Below are 18,328 nucleotides of genomic sequence, written 5' to 3'. Positions count from 1 at the left end.
CCATTTATGGTAAAATTCAATAATATGCCCTATATAATTTTTATGACGGGTAACTTTAAAAGTATTTCTTTAAATATCCAGTACAACAAGCTCTTTCTCAATAAAGATTTAAAATGGTTTTTTTTCCTCATAGACACCATGGGATGTGAACACAACCACTTCACACCACACCAGATTTTGAAAAATTTAAATGTACATCAGTACCATCATCAGCCATGTTAACTTTCACTGCTATCAATTTTTTCTTAAACTTGCTGTCACATCCCCAGTGCTTGCTTAAAGAACTGAGAGACACACAAGACTGACTATCCCAATACAGTTAGGTTTCGTTACATTGTATAGTGCTGGAGCGAGTTCGTAAAACCTTAGTTCCCAGATCCTCTGCTCTCCATGAGAACTGCATGGCAATATTCAGTTTCTGTCTGCCATTGTTTCTTCAGAAGTTAATTGCTTAAATTCATCTGTTTGTCATTTTGCTGGAATAAAACCTGAATCCACACACTCGCCAGTGTCCATAGCCGCAGGAAGCAGGGATTCAGTGCCATCCAGTGGTGGACTGAGTAACTGAAAGCGAGTCCCACATGCAGCCAGTTTCTGAAGAACCTCAGATCTTCGTAGCTCCCAATGGCTGATTTAAAGCATGGAACTTAATTTACGTTATAGAAAAAAAGTGGAGAAGAAAATGTGTAAAAGCATACATCTATTTCAAAGATATGTTAAAAAGATGAAATCTCACCTATCAGATCTGCAGGTACTGAGTAAATTGCAATCCACACTCAGTGTTTTTTACATGATTGTTTTAGTAATGAAAAATAGTGGATACATTTATTCCAAACCCATACCCCAGACACACTATTCAGAAAATTAAAGGGGTTTTTGATTTAGTATTGCACTTTTATAAAGGTGGTGTAGTCACGTGAGGCAGCTTATAAAAAAAGATGCTAAAAACTCAGCAGAGGCTGAGATGAACAGCTCTAGCATTGGCCAAACTAGAAAAACACAACACTAGAACCCGCATTGTCCTGACTGCATCTTTTTAATAGACCTTCCGTGGCCTTAAGAGCTAATATTTGTGGTACAAGCTTTGCTGAAGCTGAAATCCCTTATGTCTTTTAATCACTGGGTCAGGGGAAAGTCACTTTTTTATAACTAAACTTTTCAGGATAGTTGGGTTTAATGGCTTTAAACTATTTCACTCTGCAGACTTTCAAATTATTGCAAATTCAAAAACAGTTTGTTTTTTTAAAGTTACTAGCAGAGGAGAATTACCATCTCACAAAGTGACGTATTGTAACAGGAGAGAAGCATATAAAAATATCCAAAAAGAGTATTTGACTCGTTGGGTATATCTACTGCAGAACAACATAAGCAAAGATGCAAAGCGTCAATGCACGTAAGGCTTGCTTCAGTTTCATGGGATCTGGATTGTTGCCCCAAAAGAAAATTGTTTTGGGATTGTGCAACACTTTTATTTTCATCATTCATAATTTTAGGAAATTATTATATTGGTTAATTGAAATATGCTAATTTGTTTCTTTTTCTTATCCTATGTATTGGATGTGTATGTGGATTCATTCAATTTAGTTAACGTTAATTGTGATTTTTCTGTGCTTTTGCAATTATCCATATGTGCTTGTAGGCCTTTTCAGCCAGCACAACACACCACATTTTTGATTTATTATAGTTCCTACAGCGATTCCTCATGTGACCTACTGTTTTCCACAGTAAGCACCGTGGTTTCTGGATTCCCATTTCAGTTTGTCGGATCTGGTATGTCGGGATATTAATGGGGTTATGTTCTGCTTTTTATTTAAATATTACATTGCTTAATTAATATTTCATGGATGACATCAGCTCTTCACTTGCAGAAAAATATTTTTAGTTGCATTTTTAAGTAAGTGTGGAAATAATTCTCAGCATGAAAATTATTAGGTTGCAGTAAGTAACATTGTGAGTAAACACGTACTGTTATAGTTCAGCAAACGCCACATAAATGTAACCCATACCAATAAAGCCATCTTCCCGCGGCTATGCAAGCAATACCTCACTAACCCTGTTGCAGTCCTACAGGTCAGGAGTTAATCAAGTCTCACTGCTTACAGTCGACTGGTTAGCATTTGTCCTCTCCAAAGTGTTCAGTGCACGTGATAGGTTAGCCTTCTGTCTGTCCAGGCTAGAAGTATTCCGTGTTTGGATAGTTGTATTTCCAGCACCTTGTTGGTTGGCTCGACTTCGCTCCAAACTAGTGGACGTGCGCGACTGGACAGTCCTTTCTCCTGTCAAAGTATTAACAGGGCGCACTTGGTTGGCTCTGCCTCTGTCCAAACTGTTAACTGTGTTTAACTGGCTGCTTCTCCCATGCTCCACAGTCCCAGGCCCACCTGACTGGTTAGCCCGCCCAGTCTGCTGATTATTCAGGGTTTGCAGCTGGCTGGTCCTGTCTCTCTCAGGGAGCCTGGGCTGAGTGGAGCTACTTCTGTCTGTATTAATAGTTTGTATCCTCTGTCTGTCCCTGTCCCTATCAAGACTAGTATCCCTGCGTACCAGTCCACTCCTCTCTCTCTCCAGACTGCTCTGGATCTCAGCTCTCCTAGCCAGAGCCTCTCTCAGCTGGGTGCGGAATATCTCGATCTTTGCTTGCAACTCCTGGAGCTCCCCTTCCCATAAGCTCGTCTGAGCACCTCTGGTTCCCATGGGAGACAGCACCAAACCTGTGGAAGCCAGAGTCGAGACAGGGCCCCCGTTGACATGGAGGCTAATCTGTGGAGGAGAAGTAAAACTCCCCAGGTTGCCAAGCCCCAACCCTCCGAGGCCAAGTCCAGGACGGCCAACCATCCCAGGCCTGCCGCGCACTGAGGCGGTGTGTGTGCGCAGGCGGTAGCTGTGAAGCGTTTCAAGGTCAAAGTGCACACGTTTCTCCTTGGGTTCATTGGATGGTGAGGAGTTGCCCGTGTCCCCAGCTGACGTGGGAGGGGATGGTGGAGGAGGCTGATGCTGTTTCCTGTGTAGGGTGCAGTTCTCCGAGATACAAGAGGGGCTGGTGAAAGAGAGAAAGATCACAGCAAAGGGAATACACAGAATCAGATATGCTGTACTGCAATGCAAGGACGTTTATATATAATGTAGGATAATTATACCCAGTAAACCAAATGTAGAGTGTAGTGATATTAACTGACTAAACACTACATCTTTTGTCTCAATTATAATTTATCTGTTAGGGCTTCTTTTTTAAATTAAATAAAAGATTTAAACCCATTACAGGACTTTCACAAAAAAAATATCTCCTTCACAATTAATTTTGTTATCAAGTCATAGAAATGTAATAATCTGCCACAGTAGCACGAAGGGTCTAACCTGCTTCTAATATGATTATTTAAGAAAAAAAATAGTTTGACGTTTGGGCAAAATATGCTTATTCATTTTCTAGCAGAGGGTTAGATGATGAGATTGATAAGACTCTAGACTGTACATATGAAATTGTCAGCAGCTGCCAAGCTCAGATTAAACAAGATATAACGGCTTTAATTACTGAGCTTTGCTGAGAGGTGCTGGTAAGTAGATTTTATTGTCCATTTCCAGTCTTTATGGCTTTATTTTTAGCTTGCTGCTTCATATTATTGTTATTAACCAACTTAAAGCAAGAAAACAAATAAACATTTGCCTCCCAAAAACAAAAAGTCACGCTCTCTTTTTTTATTTTTATGAAGTAAAATAATCAGTTTTTGCGCTTCCAACAACAAAGTGACATCTGTTAAACACACAAACAGAAGAAAATAGACAACATAGTGGTGCATTAATCACTTAGTGAATTCATTACTTTTGATCAAGGCCGGCCATTTCCTTTCCAACATCCTCATATGTGGTGTGCAGGGCTCTGTGAATTTTCTGCAAGCAGAGAAGATGATTAGTAACATGGAATCTGTTAAGACACCATCAGATTTGAAATAAATCAGGAGAGATGAATTTGCAAGGGTTATTATTCTATCCAGCTGCAGAGAACATCTGTGACAGCCGTTCCTGCTATAGTGCACTTTTGAATAATTTACTCTAATAATTGCAATTCAGTGAGAGACGGTTCCTTTCTGCTTAAAGTTAACGCGTCAGTTGCTTGAGGCCTTTTTCATTTAAGTATCAAAATGCTTAGGTTAGCATGATCAAAAAAACAACTTTAAAGTGTGACTATGCTTTAATATTTCCTGCGGGAAATGAGGCTTATTCTAAAGATAAGAATAATATTGAGGGTCTGACACAGATGCCAACGCCTCATAGCGGAGCTTCTTTTGTGATGAATGCTAGAGGCTGCCCACGAGTGGTTGCCCTTTTAGAGAGATGTAGCAAACGAATATGAGCAATATGAGCAGTCTTGATATTTACACTGCTAGTTCCATTATTCACTCAAAAAATGTTGCCACTGGCACCTCATTTGGTAATGGCCAGAGCCTCATAAAAAAAACAAAATATGACCTTTAAATATTCAATTTGTTGTTTCTTTGGTGGATGTTGTCATAAACACACATTTGCTGTCAGAAACTTCCTGCAATTCACATTTATACACTGACTTTGTGAAGAAAATATAACATATTTGAATTTTATGTAAAATAACGAATATTTAAAATTATTTTGCAGATGAAATCTGTATAAATAGCTTCATATAACGATCTGTCTCTTCATCTGTCTGAGAAAAGGCTAAACAAACAAAGGCACGAATGCATAATGTGTCTTTATAAATCAATTAATAAAACACTGCCAGTGGTAAGATTTATTAACTTTTTACTTACAAATTGACTATTCAAGAACCTAATTTGTATTAATTAATGTAATTAACTTAATGGAAAGACATGTTTAATTGAATATGTCTGCTATCACAGACAATTCAGCTTTAGGAACATTTAGTCTAATTGTTGACTTTTTAATTTGTAACCAGTAGAGGGCGTTGGTTATCTGCAAGAAAAGTGTGAGCTCCAGGGGGTAAGGATGTCTCACCAACAGCAATATACATATGAGCACACATGCATATAGCCTTTGACTGTGCTCCTATGCGTGTCTTTGGTGTGCACGAGAGATCATGTGAGTTTTAAATGTCTGAGCATAACTCTTTGTGCTCAAGTGCATGGCATGTCTTGCTAGCATGAAAGATGGTGTGGCCTTATGTTTACTCACCTGGCTGGTGTGCAGCCAGTACTGAAGTGTGTGGCTACGCCGGAGGCGAGGGATGACCAGGTGATAGAAAGTGTGTTCACCTGCCAAGGTCAGCAAGGCTCCACCTACCCCCATGCATAACAACACGAACAGGCCTGAGAAATGCTGGATTCCCATCTGTAGAGTCTGAGGGGGCGGTGACAGAAAGAGAGCATGAAAGAGAGAGAGTGAGGGAGAAGTTGGGGGAGTGACACAGATTACTGAAGACTTAAGCCGACAGAGAGGAAAATACAGAGATTGATGATTTATATTTACATAATTACCATTTAGGCCACTTTTTGTAAACGAGCACTTGATATTCTGCTGTTGTGTATCTAGTTTGGCCGTGTAAGCCCATAAGAATATTAGTCAAGAGAAGAGGACAACAGCGTAAAAGACATTTTTGGAAAGAAAAGGGTGCAGAGCAGCGCGGCAGCAGAGAAAACGGGGGAGGCATAAAAGAGAGTAATAGGAAGAAACAGCAGTTAGTACAGAGATGGTAAAAAGAGACGATGGTTAATTGAAGAGCAGCTTTTCCCTATTTGATTTGCCTAAACCCACCCTGACATAATGTCTATCTCGTATGAGGCATTCATCGGCCTGGAGGAAGTGGAAGAGGCAGGGACAAGAGCAATGCTCTCTAATCATGTTTCCTCCACCCGACTCATTTCTGCACTGTCTCCGATGGCAATTAGCCCCATGCTGACACCACAAATTCATCAGTGACAACACTGACCTCCTTTTGCTCCTAATCCAGAGGGCAGGTTCACACCAACGCCTACATTGTTAGAAAGTAGCCAGCTCTCTGCGCTTCAAATGGGATGAACAGTAATAGCTTTCCGATGCAGGGTGAAGTTAAGGTTTTCGTTTCACTGGAGAAACCTATGACTGCATAATTGCATTTGTTGCTATATTATGGTTTAACTTTGAAGTGGGATTTAAAAGAGATGGCCAAAGGGAGTTGAATAGCTTCTCGATTCGCAAACAAGAGATGTAGATACGGACATTTTGCTCTGTCTAGAGATTTCCAGTCCTTTAAAAGGAGTGCAAGTAAAAGGGAGGGCAAGAACTCAGAGTACTGTAGCACCCACACGATACAAATAAGAATCGACACTCAGACAGTGCGTGCCTGTAACTCTGGTTAAGGTCAGTTTATGTGATTGTATGTCTTTGTTTGTTTGTGTGTGTGTGTGTGTGTGTGTGTGTGTGAAATTGTCTGTCAGTGTATGTGTGCCTAGCTGGCAGGCAATCCAGTCTGTGTCCCAAAGGGAGACTCATTTATAGAAGTACAGCAGCAGAAGGCTTTGCTTAACACACAACACACGTACACAATTCATGAACACACACTCCCACGGATGACTTACCTCAGTGACTGCAAAGACTCTCTTTCCGCAGGGTACAACCTTATACCATTTGTCGTGTAGCATGTCCATGAAACCGTCAGACTTGTAGCGACTGACGAACTCTGACACATTACGGGTTAGAGGAGAACCCTGGGGAAGGCCAATACCATAGCCTGAAAGAGGACACAGACACAGATGTAAATACGTGTGCTAAAGGTAACCAACCTGAGAGCTACAGTCATGCCTCAGGAAGATAGTGTCTAACTCGGTGTTTTTTTTTTTGCAGTAAAACCAAAGTCAGACAGTTGCACTTTGCCAAAGGGCAGATGGCCTCTGGAAAAAGAAGATTTACGGTTTACAGTCTTCAGATTGAATCATAAATAAACTATGTTTTCTGGCAAAGTATTTCCACCTATAGAGTGCAAATACAGTGTCCCAAGATTCACCTGGACAACAGCTCTGTATAAAAGTGGAAACCCCCCCCAGCTAAAGCTGTTGGAGGTTGTATTACAGAACACACAGTGGATCAACTTTAAGTATTGCGTTGTTTGAAGCTTCTTTCGATATTACCCAAGAAGTTTATAACTACAAACTCTAATCAGATCTAAAGCATAGAAAAGATTAGATGTTATTCCCAGAGGTATAGCAATAGGTGATCAAGACACACAACCAAGTGGTCTTTCATGACCCGTGTGACCTTCAGGAAAATGTAGCAGTCGTTCTTCATTAGTCTTTCCTTTTTAAAGTTCCCATTCAATTAATTTTCCCTACTAGTGCTTGTTTTAGATGCAGAAAGAGCTGCCAACCATCAGGGTTTCAAATAATTATTCTTAAATGTTCTAATTTAATATCATCCCCGCTGAGACACGATTTAGTCTTTTCTACTCTTTTATGTTTGTTTGGTTTCAGACTTCAGGGTCAGAGTGTAACAAGCTGGCAGCTCTGTCTGATATCAGTCTGCTTCTGTGTCTTGAGTTTGGGGAAGAAAATTGCTTAAATGCGCATAGATGATTAATGATTTTATCTCAGTAACTTAGATGTGTTTCAGAAAGATTTCCGCATATGTTCAAAACTTCCTGTGATTTCGAAACATGTCAAACGCATCAGTGATGAGCTTATGGAGCGAGAATCGAGGCTGATTTAAGATAAAATTATTTTCTTCTTATTCTGAGAGTAGTTAGTAAACTGGGAACAACCTTTCTAAACTCTCAGCAGTGCCTTAGAACTTGGTTTTCAGACATTTTGAGAAAGAAAAAACATCCTCGTGTTGGAACTCTTCCTCCTTTTCCCATCTGGCGGAGCTGTATTAACTCATAATTCATAATCATATTTTGGTGGATTTAACAAATACCCAGCCTTATTAGAGGCTTCTTCAATGAGTAATGTTGTGGTGTTTCTTTCTTTTCATGTTTTTATCAGGAGGATGAATGCACGTGTTCTGTCCCCTTCTTTGCTGCTGAAATAAATATACCTGTGTGACATGGTATGAGATTTTTCTATGTAACAAAGTGGTTCTGGTGACAAACCCTAACAACATGAGAGTGGAAAGGAAAGAAATTTAAGATTATATCTCCACAGTCTACTTTACTTGCTTACACAGTCTTCATCAGTCTTGTAAGTCGAAAGCTACGTTGCTGGAGAGAAAATGTGCTTCTCGCCAACATAACTCAGAATGGAGTTTGCAGCTGTTTGGAAAGTCAGTTTTAGAAACATGTATGATTCTTGAATTTTTAATTCTATTTATGATAATGAAAATAGTTAGGTCTGCCTCTTGAGACCTTATAAGGCATTCTAGACAAATTGTATATGTCACATCTGATACTCATTTCCATTCCAAATGCTCCAACTCCACCCCATTCTCTGTGAGTCAGGCCATTTTAAGGCTGATATCAAATAGTCTGATCCCAGCTTAAGGAATGGAGTGGGATCAAATCTGACTCCACCCTTTAGAGTTCCTTCAGTGGCAAGTATGCAAATATACATATTTTACCTGACTGCTTCTTATGTTGGTTAGATTCCCTTTGGTTACAGTCACATGGCAGTGCTCAGACCGTGGTGATGAATTATTGTCTTGTAAATTACTTTTATGTAAATGAAATTCTCTTTATGAGGTCTTGGTCCAACACAACATCTTGGACTTCTGGTTCTGCTGTGAGGAGTAAATGTAGTAGATGTGAAAATGTCAAAATTAACTTCTTGTGTTATTATTCTTCACTTGTGCATCAAACTCCCTTCTCTTGCCCCTCTAAATGAATGTTAATGGTGTCTTTTTTCCATTTCATTTCTGCTTTAGCCTTTTCTCCCTTAAATTTCACTACATTGTGCTCCACTGTAGAAATAAGATTTATAACACTATAGCATATTACTTTAGAGGTTTTTATAGGTTTTACGCCATTTGCATATCCTGTTTGAAATATATTTTAAAGTGAGCACAATCTTTCTAAATCTGGAACTAGACTTACAGATTCTGTAAAAAATAAAACACCTTCCTCTCACCAAGCCTCACCAGAGCTACTAGCTGCAAAACACTTTTCAAAGCCTGATGCTGATCATCCACTCTGGGCTCACTTCACATTCACACCCTCCAGTTACAGATACAAGACCTTATTTTGTTGAAAGGCCAAACAAAGGTTGGTTCCACTCCATGTGCACAGGAAATTGATACCATACTGATATTATAGCCCTTTTATGAATCCCGTTCTTCTGGTGACACTAAAAAAGAAAGAAAGCTACCTTAGCTGCTCCCTTATTCACGAGGGGTCGCCACAGCGGGTAGCTCTGATGATAGTGTTCCTTTCTAATTATGTAAGTGTAGCTTTCTGTCGGAGGTAGTTATCGCATCACTTTCTTGACAGTATTAATAAGTACTTTTCACTTTCACATCATGGATGGTGAAGAAAAAACATCTTGAAGTGAAAAAAATACAGAATAAATAAAAGTATGTCTTTTTTTTTATCTGATTAAATATACAAAATGTCAAAATCAGGTATAGTTTTAGACTGTTTTTTCATACACTTCTGTGGAAGACTCTTAAGTCATCCTTCATGTCTTTATATTTTGCTAACAAGGAGCCAGAATATATATTTTTAAACTGGTGTAGAACATATTTCTTCAGGTTTTCTTTGACTCATTTTCACTCCAACCCTTGTATCTGGATATTTTCAGATGAATTTTGTTTGATTGTTAAGCCACTTAACACTGACTTACAAATCATTCAAGCATAAAAGGAAATTGGACAAATGGAGGACAAAAAAGGGGGTAACTACAACACATGAATACTATCTGAAAGTCATTTCCTCAAGAAATAGGAAAAATTCCAGTAAAGAACTGACTGATGCATCTGGTTAATCAGTTGATCCATGTACTGTCTGTAAAAGCCTCTCCAGAAATGGTCTCAGTGGAAGGGAGGCTGTGAAGAAGACATTCTTAAGAAATGGAAACAGGGAAAAAAGAAATTTGAAATCTCTGGTTTAGATCATTGTCAATATGATTGCAGGAGGTCAGGAAAGAGGTAAAACATGGAGCAGCTTCCGTTATGATTTGGGGTAAAATTTCAGCCAGTGGCAAGGCTGTGGGAAGTAGGGGTGCTGGGGATGCATCATGCCAAATGCAAAAAATAGATACATAAAGGTTTCGACTGCTGTGTCTTAAGATACCTTATAGTTGGAAGATACTATGAGGTTTCTAGTACACTTCACCCCCAGCTGTGCTCATGCACACACACGCATGAGTGTGCATAACACCCTCAATTCCAAGGACTTTTCCACAGCTCTGGCCAGTGGAGATCTTGTCAAAACTGATGGAATTATGAACAAAAAAAAGTTCAGTCAGATTTTGATCCATCATGCACTAGTATCTGAAAAGAACTTGACTGGCAACGGCTTAATTTTTTCAGCATGTCAATGATCTCACTGTCATTGCAGTAAAAGCATACCTGGCTAGAAAAACACATAATGGAACACTATCAGTCATAGACTGGCCTCCTTAGAGCCCAGCCCTCAACAGTATTAAAGCAGCGTGGGATCATCTTGACAGAGAATAAAAAAAAAAAGGCAGCTGACATCCAAAGAAGAGCGTGAATGTCCTTCAAGAAGCCTGGGGAACTATTCCTGAGGACTACCTAAAGATATGACAAGCTGGCCTGAGAGAGTTCACGCTGTGTTGAAGAAGAAAGGTGGTCATACCAAATACTGACATCCAAGCTCATAAGAATTGCGCCAACTCTGTTTCTGCCTTATATACTGATATACTATGTTTCCACGTATTTTTGCACACTTCATCACCATTTCTTTTTCCCTAGCAAAATCATAAGAATTGAGGGGTAGTCTGAGACCTTTGTATAGTACAAATCTTTTGCCCATTACATGCTATATACTGATGCAGTCATTGTTATGTTCCAGAATGCTGCCAAAACAAAGTTGAAATGTTCTGTAGAATATGAAAACAATAGATGCAATCATTTGCAAATAATTTGCACCTTATCTTTAGTTAATTTAGTTTCAAATATTGTTTCAAATATTGAAACAAAAGAAATTCATTTTGTTCATTTTATTTAATAAAAAAAGAAGAAGCTAATTTTAAATTTGACAGTACCAACATTCATGTACGCTGATGCTGGTGGAGTCCAAAGGTGATCCTCAGCCACACCATGTTTTCATGTCTATGAATTGTAAATTGTTTGGGGTGAATGACTCACCGAATGGTTGGTCTGCACCATAGTCTGCCTCTGCCATTTGAATCCATCTGCTCAGTGGTCATTCATCACCCAGTGATTTCCACGTCAGAATGGTGCCTGTTTTAAATGCAGTGCTGCCTCAGAGTTCGAAGATCACGGCCATTCATTACTAGTTTCAGCCTTATCCCTTTCAGCCTTATTTCTGGATTCTCTGAATTTTTAAATACTATTTACCACAGATGCCAAAATCCTATTTTGTCAAGTATTTTCCCATGCACCGTTTCAATAGTCATGTCCTAGATAGAATAGAAAGTAATATCCTCTGTTTTTCTTTTTATGCCAAATCATCTTAATTATCTAATTAAAGTTACTGTGTGTAAAAATGTCACCACTAGATGTCAATAGATTGCAGATTGGTGTTAACTGAGTTCTGTTTTCTTACCTTGCCCAATTCGAGTGCATTATCCCAGCTATGGTGGCTCCTATTAGGACAAACTTAGACTGTGCACAGACTGTACGGCATAAGAGCTGGGCTGAGACTAGCCAGTGTATTTGTACTGCTGTCTGGACCGAATCTGGATCAACCCTAGATTTGTTCCTTGACTGTGCAGGCTGTCTATCCTCTGTTTACGTCAGCTGCCAATGCCGGATGAGAAGCATCCACCTTTATTTACTCTGTTGGAAACTGTAAAACCTTGTGACAGGAGTCCAGTACGAGTCCAATATGAGTCAGAGACGCTCATTCTGACCGATGACAAGGATACTGAGGTGAACTGAGGATATGCTGAACTTTTCTGTCAGTAAGACTGCTGTTCTTGCTGCTCGTAGCTACTGTTAGTGGACTTTTTGGACACTCAAACCTAATATTAGCTGGCATAATGCTAGCTTAAAACCAGCTGTTGTTGTATAGCCAGCTCTTGTCATCTGTCCAGAAATGGTTGCATGTCTAATCTGCTCTTCTTTGCCTTTGGTGTACTATTTATAAGGGTGGTCTCTAGCCACATTAAGTTAAAAAGAAAAGACTTATTCCATCAAATACGATTAGTTGGAAGGGACATGTCCTTTTTGGCTGCTGCGTTTAAATTTAATGAGGAAAATGGTGGCTTCCACAAACCCGTGCCTGCTCCTATTATATGTGTTTTTTAATAGTTTATTTAATAAGATAAGATAAGATAAGACTTTATTGATCCCACGCCTGGAAAATTTTTGCGTTAGCTCAGCTCAGGTACAGATATCAGAAGGAAAATACAAAAAATACAAATAAAATACAAACAAATAAAAATAAGTAAGATAATACACTATATACAACGGTAGCATACACAGTATGTGATTATGGATATGGTTGTGGAAATATCCAAGACATAAACTATATAGCTTAACATAACTATTCTACCACTACTATTCCTATGCATAGACATGTACATGCACACGCACATGTACACACTTGAGACAGCATCAGTTTGTTGGGAGATGTAATTACACACTAATCTAAGTATATTTGTGAGCATAATATCTTTTTTCCTATTAAATAACCTAAATAAAAATTACTAACTGCACCTTTAAATGGTTGTAAGCTACTCCATTAAATGTGTTTTTTTTTTTTTTTGCATAAACACAAATTATTCTGTTTTTTATTACCCTCTTACTACTTCCTGAGGTTTAATGTGATTTGTTGTGTTTGTACAATTTTTAATGACTGCATGATTGTAGTTATATTAATTCTTTTACACATCCTCGCGGCTTTGTTTTTTTAGACAAACCAAGGGGTGTACAGTACAGTTCAACTAGAGTTAAATGTCACAGATGTGAAACTGATAGCTTAAAAGGTCTATCTAATTATGCAGCCAGTAATGCAAATCATTATTGTAGTGCATTAAATATTAATCTGTTTTTTATTTATAGAAATTGTTTCTTCTTCATCATCATCAATTGTTTGGTAATGCCTTAGAAGTTTCCCCTTTTGCTTAAAACACCAGCAGCAGCAGTTGGAATAATGAGAGCAGACAAAGCAATAAAATACAGAGTAGTTACGGCAATAAAATTATATAACTCTAATATTTTTAATTAAGTCACACATTTAAGTACAATCTTCCACCAGTGTTTATTGCTTTAATTTCTATAGCAGCACATTCAAGTGTTGTTTAATAGCTGGAGAGGATTGCCTCTCTGCCCTTCACAACTTACTCAAAAGGGATCTGTTTTGCATTACGACCACTATTTCTACAGGTGAAAAGTGAAAGAAATGTGTTCCTCAGCTTTGACTCAAAAGAGAAGACCCTCTTTAAAATTTATTGCTATACCAAACCTCCAGGGATTGTTTGTTTCATTTCATCTGTACTGCAGTCACAGACACAGTCATACCAACAGGGGTTTTGTGTGTGTCTCTCTGTGTGTGTGTGGCTGGCTCAGACTTGGCAGCTGTTTGTCAGTGTGTTTATGTGTGTGTATGTGTGTTATGGGGCTGTCAAGGTGTATGAGCCCGATGGGGGTTGTGGACAGAAACAGAGAATAGCGAAGGTTCACGTAGCTGTCACACTCTGCTTCCTACATGACAAAGACTGCCAAAGCCTCCATCCCTTTGCTCTTTCCTTCCTTTACCGACCCTTCCTTTCTCATTCTTCTTCCTTTCGTCTTCTCTTCCCCCCTCATCCTTTCTCTTTCCCCATCCAATGTCTTTTCTCTCCCACCATTGCCGCTGGTCTCTTCCTCTGTTAGTCCACTCTTTATCTCTGTCATCCCTTCGCTTTCGTTCAATTTCTGCTTCAGTTCATTCTTCTCTTTATCTCTCGGCTCCTCTCCCGAGTCCACTGCTTTGTCTCTGTATGTCTCGCTCCTCATGCTTTTTTTTTTCTTTCAAGCAGACAGAGAGCATTTTTCTGTCATCAGCATATCTCCATCCACAATTCTTTAGAGCACTCAGTCAAATACTGAAATGCAAGTGGGCAGTCACTTGTCATTTGTTTTGATTCTTTCCCCCAGACGTTCGCATTTTCACTGTCACTCAAATCCCCCCACACACTCAAAGACACACCGGTGCCCGTCGAGTTTTACTTAAAAGCACTGGGTTTGTAAAAAGCTCAGCTTATTTCAAAAACACAGATGATCTGTTCAAACTTTACAGTTAAATGCACTTTTTACAAAAAATGTAATATTGGGTTCATGTTCCCCTAAGCACACCAGCTTATTAGTGAGTATGGGTTGTATTAAGTCACTTTCATGGCTCATTGCCTACATTCATTGCTGTTATTGAGGTTTGACTATTTGCAGGTGTTTTACTCTTACATTGGTTACTGTTTGAAAAGTAAAGCACATATTTTTTTGTGCACAGGTGGGTTTTCTTGCTACTTTGTAGGTGTAGTTTTTCCAATTGTGTGAAAGCTACTAAGAAGGAAATTTAAAGTACAGTTGGAGGAATATTATAAATAAGGATGGGTATCGTTTAGGTTTTATCCGATACCGGTGCCAAATCGGTACTTTTGAAACGGTGCCGGTGCTCAAACGGTGCTCAAACCGGTGCTTAAAGAATGGAGAACACAAAATTGGTCCAAAACCCTCTCATATTCAGCTGGTTTTGTAAAAAGATAACAATGTTAGCCTTTTCTGCAGCTATGGGGCATATATGGTATCACTCTTAGCTGGAAGCAGTGCTTAAACAATGGAAAAAATACAAACTTTGTCCAAAAACCTCTCATGTTTAGCTGTTTCCCTCTTTTTCTTTGGTCATTTTAGCCTTTTTGGCCAGGGTGAAGGGAGTATCTGCCATCAAACAAGAAGACAGCCGCATGTAGCTATGATGGTGTTTGCTAGTTCACCTTACATGCATTAATGTAATAACGTGGTTAGCCTACTCAACATAAATTACACACGAACAACATTAAGCTACTCACGCAGAGAAGAACGGCTGCTGCTGCCATCAAATACGGCGCATTTCTCGGCTTTTAAAAAAAAAAAACGCTATGCGTCGCCAGGTGTTTCATCGGATTCTTGGTGTTACTTCCTTTGACAGTATCAGCTTGTAAGGAAGAGGACTCCCTTACTGCATTTATTTATATTGTATTGTCTGTATAGCACTTTAGAGCACACCTTTCACTTTATTAAAAGCACCTTATCAAGCACTTTATGTAGCATTGCACTTTAAGCATGGATTTGCACACAAGAAGTTTAAATATTTATTGACTATTTATTGGGAATTTTAAAATCAGTTGGTAGCCTTGTTTCAGATCCTGCACAGCTGCTCCTCATCAAGGAATGTGGTGGTTGTCTGTCAGGAGAGAAGAATGGTGATTGAGATTGTGATTAAGGTTTACCAATAAGGAAAACTAAGGCAAGTGTGTGTGTGAAATCTAGGGATAAAAGTGGTGCAAATAAGTGTTTGTAAGTTAATGATTACTCACCTTTCTTGCCTGTGTCCTCTTCAAGGTGTTTGGGCAAATGTTTCCCCGGGGGTCCAGACACCATTTAAAGGTTCCGGGAGAGTCCATTGGTAAAGAGAGTGTGGTGAATCTTTTTGTGCTTGGGTTTCTGGGTTTTTATAATATTGGGTTTTGTGTAACATTAAAGTGTGAAATATTTATTAATATGTAAATGTGAAGATGTATTTATGTATTTATTTATTCTTATTGATATATTGTATACTGTGGTGGAAGGTTGGGATTTAAGAATTTACCTGAGAGTGGAATAATGGTTAAGTCTGTGACAGCTGAACATATTTAAGGCTGCCAGTTGTCATTAGAGGTGGATTTTTTGTGCTGTGAAGAAGCTCGACAAGTTAATTGTTGTAAGGAGAGCCATATAGCAAATAAATACTTTGTTCCACTACACTTGCCTTGGTCTGTCTCACTGTGTTTCCAGCCGCGAAGGGCTGCCCTGTTACAAGTGGTGTCAGGAGTGTGTCACTCATGCCACAGTGAGAAGATGATGACAAGAGGTGGAAGAAAGCCAGGCCAAGAGGAGCAGCCTGATGAAGGAGTTGGAGCTTCATCTGAGCTAGAGGCCATGGCAGCAACAAGCCCTGAGGACAAATTGGAGGAGTTAACAGGGTTGGTGAAATCTCTTATGCGGTCTCAAGCAGCCAGAGACCAAAAGTGGGAGAAGGATTTGTCACGTCAGGAGCAAAGGTGGAAAGGCATGCAGCATCAATTTCAGCAAATCCAGCTACAAGTTAACGCTGTAACTGATAAGCCTGACCCACCAGAGGCGCCAGCGCCCCCTACAACATCTGAAGAACAACAACTTGGATTCAATGGTGAAGACATTCCAGTGGACAGTGGGTCCAGGTCTTTAATTGAACCAAAACTTTTTCCTCTGTCACCAGAAGATGACATTGAACATTTTCTGACTACGTTTGAAAGAATGGCAAATGTGTGTCGATGGCCCAGAGATGAGTGGGCTATTCGTCTTGTTCCCCTGTTGACAGGTAGAGCCCGCACAGCCTACATTCTTATGGATTTAACAGACTCTGAGAATTATGATAAGGTGAAAGAGGCAATTCTGGCAAAATATGAGACACCTACAGACGCCGCTTCAGATCTCTGAAAGTTGAGCCAGGTGAGACGCCACGTGAACTTTATGTAAGATTGAAAGACCTGTTTTCAAGATGGATTAAACCTGAAAAATCAACTGTAGAAGAAATATCTGAGCAGATAATTCTGGAGCAGTTTTTGAGAATGGTTAATCCAGAGCTGGAGACTTGGATACGTGAGCATGACCCGAAGACTGCAAAGGAAGCAGCTAGCCTCGCAGAGGTTTTCACTTCAGCCAGAAAAGGAAGCAAGAGCACCTACTTCAGCCAGGAGACCCACTACGCCCAACCAAGTAAGTCCATTGGGGGTGAACAGGGTTCTGGTCAAGTTCAGGCTAGAAATCTTTCTAGTTCTAGGCAGCTCCCTTCTCATAGACCTCACAATGTGAAGAAATCCTTTAAGTCTTCAGTTCAGGATATTAAATGTTATCACTGTCATAACTTTGGCCATACACAACAATTTTGCCCTGCCCTTAAGTCAAAACCATCTCTTTTGTGTGCAGTTCCAAGACCAGCCACAGAGCCAGTAGGAAAGAAAGCTTGTACTGTCCCTGTTTTAATTAATAGGCGTAAAGAGGAAGCTTTGCTTGACTCTGGGTGCTTTCAGACTCTTGTACACTCTAGCATAATTTCAGGAGAAAAGCTAAGTGGGGTTGGGGCTACAATAAGTTGTGTGCATGGAGACGAACACAGGTACCCCACTGCTGAGGTTTACCTGACCGTAGGAGGTCAAACCTACTTGTTAGTGGTAGCTGTTGTTCCTAGTTTGCCATATTCAGTGATACTTGGTAATGACATCTCCACTCTTTTTGATCTAATACATCAGTCAGATTATGACCCTCAAGTGAGTGCTGAGAAAGACATTCAAGGCTTAAGTGATGAATCTGGAAGCTCACTTCCTCTAGATATGACAGTTGAACCATTTAAACCCTGTCATGTAGTCACAAGAGCACAAAGTGCAAAGGAAATGATGCAAGAACTACCCTTTTTTGAGGAGTCTCTCGAAACGGAGCCAGGGAAGATTAGGAAGTCTAGGGCTCAGAAAAGAAGAGAAAAGTTCAAAGGCTCAGGGGAAAAAGGTACAGCATTGTTCCCTGAGCCAAATAACCAACTTGAGTTTGATGTTCCCTCAGATTTAGGTGCACTCCAAAGAAGCGACCCTACTCTAAAACCCTGGTTTGAGAAGGTAACAGAGGTAGAGGGGTCTAGTCAAGGTCAGGTAAGCTGTCTTGCAGACACTGTTTACTTGATTAAAGGAGGCATCTTGTACCAGAGAAAGGGGAAGTGCGAAGCTGTAGCACTCCCACAACAGTTTAGGAACAAAGTTATGGATTTGGGTCATTCAATTCCATGGGCAGGTCATATGGCTTTTCACAAAACACTGAATAGGATCGGCAGTCGTTTTGTTTGGCCAGGGATGTATGTCCAGGTTTCTGAGTTTTGCCGTTCCTGTGAAAAATGTCAGTTGACCTCAGGCAAAGGAGTAGCGCGAGCCCAGTTGCAACCATTGCCAATTATTGAAACACCATTTGAGAGGCTAGGCATGGATATCGTGGGCCCTTTAGAGAGGAGCTCCACCGGTCATCGCTACATATTAGTCATATGTGACTA

At 39.8% G+C, this 18,328-nt stretch overlaps 1 protein-coding gene across 1 annotated transcript in view; it reads right to left on the bottom strand.

The window, feature by feature from the left end:
• Nucleotides 1-18,328, bottom strand: part of grin3ba (glutamate receptor, ionotropic, N-methyl-D-aspartate 3Ba) — a 95,254-nt gene continuing 76,926 nt past the window's right edge. Inside the window, exons 9-12 of the mRNA XM_080871410.1 lie at nt 6,543-6,694; nt 5,161-5,325; nt 3,818-3,885; nt 1-3,037 (exon numbers count right to left, since the gene is read on the bottom strand). Coding sequence (XP_080727536.1) covers nt 2,083-3,037; nt 3,818-3,885; nt 5,161-5,325; nt 6,543-6,694 — 1,340 coding nt within the window. The 3' untranslated portion in view covers nt 1-2,082. The remainder of the gene's footprint in view (nt 3,038-3,817; nt 3,886-5,160; nt 5,326-6,542; nt 6,695-18,328) is intronic.

This window comes from Rhamphochromis sp. 'chilingali', assembly GCF_963969265.1.
Source record: "Rhamphochromis sp. 'chilingali' genome assembly, chromosome: 21".
NCBI classification, from domain to species: domain Eukaryota; kingdom Metazoa; phylum Chordata; class Actinopteri; order Cichliformes; family Cichlidae; genus Rhamphochromis; species Rhamphochromis sp. 'chilingali'.
This window is presented reverse-complemented; position numbering and strand designations above follow the sequence as displayed.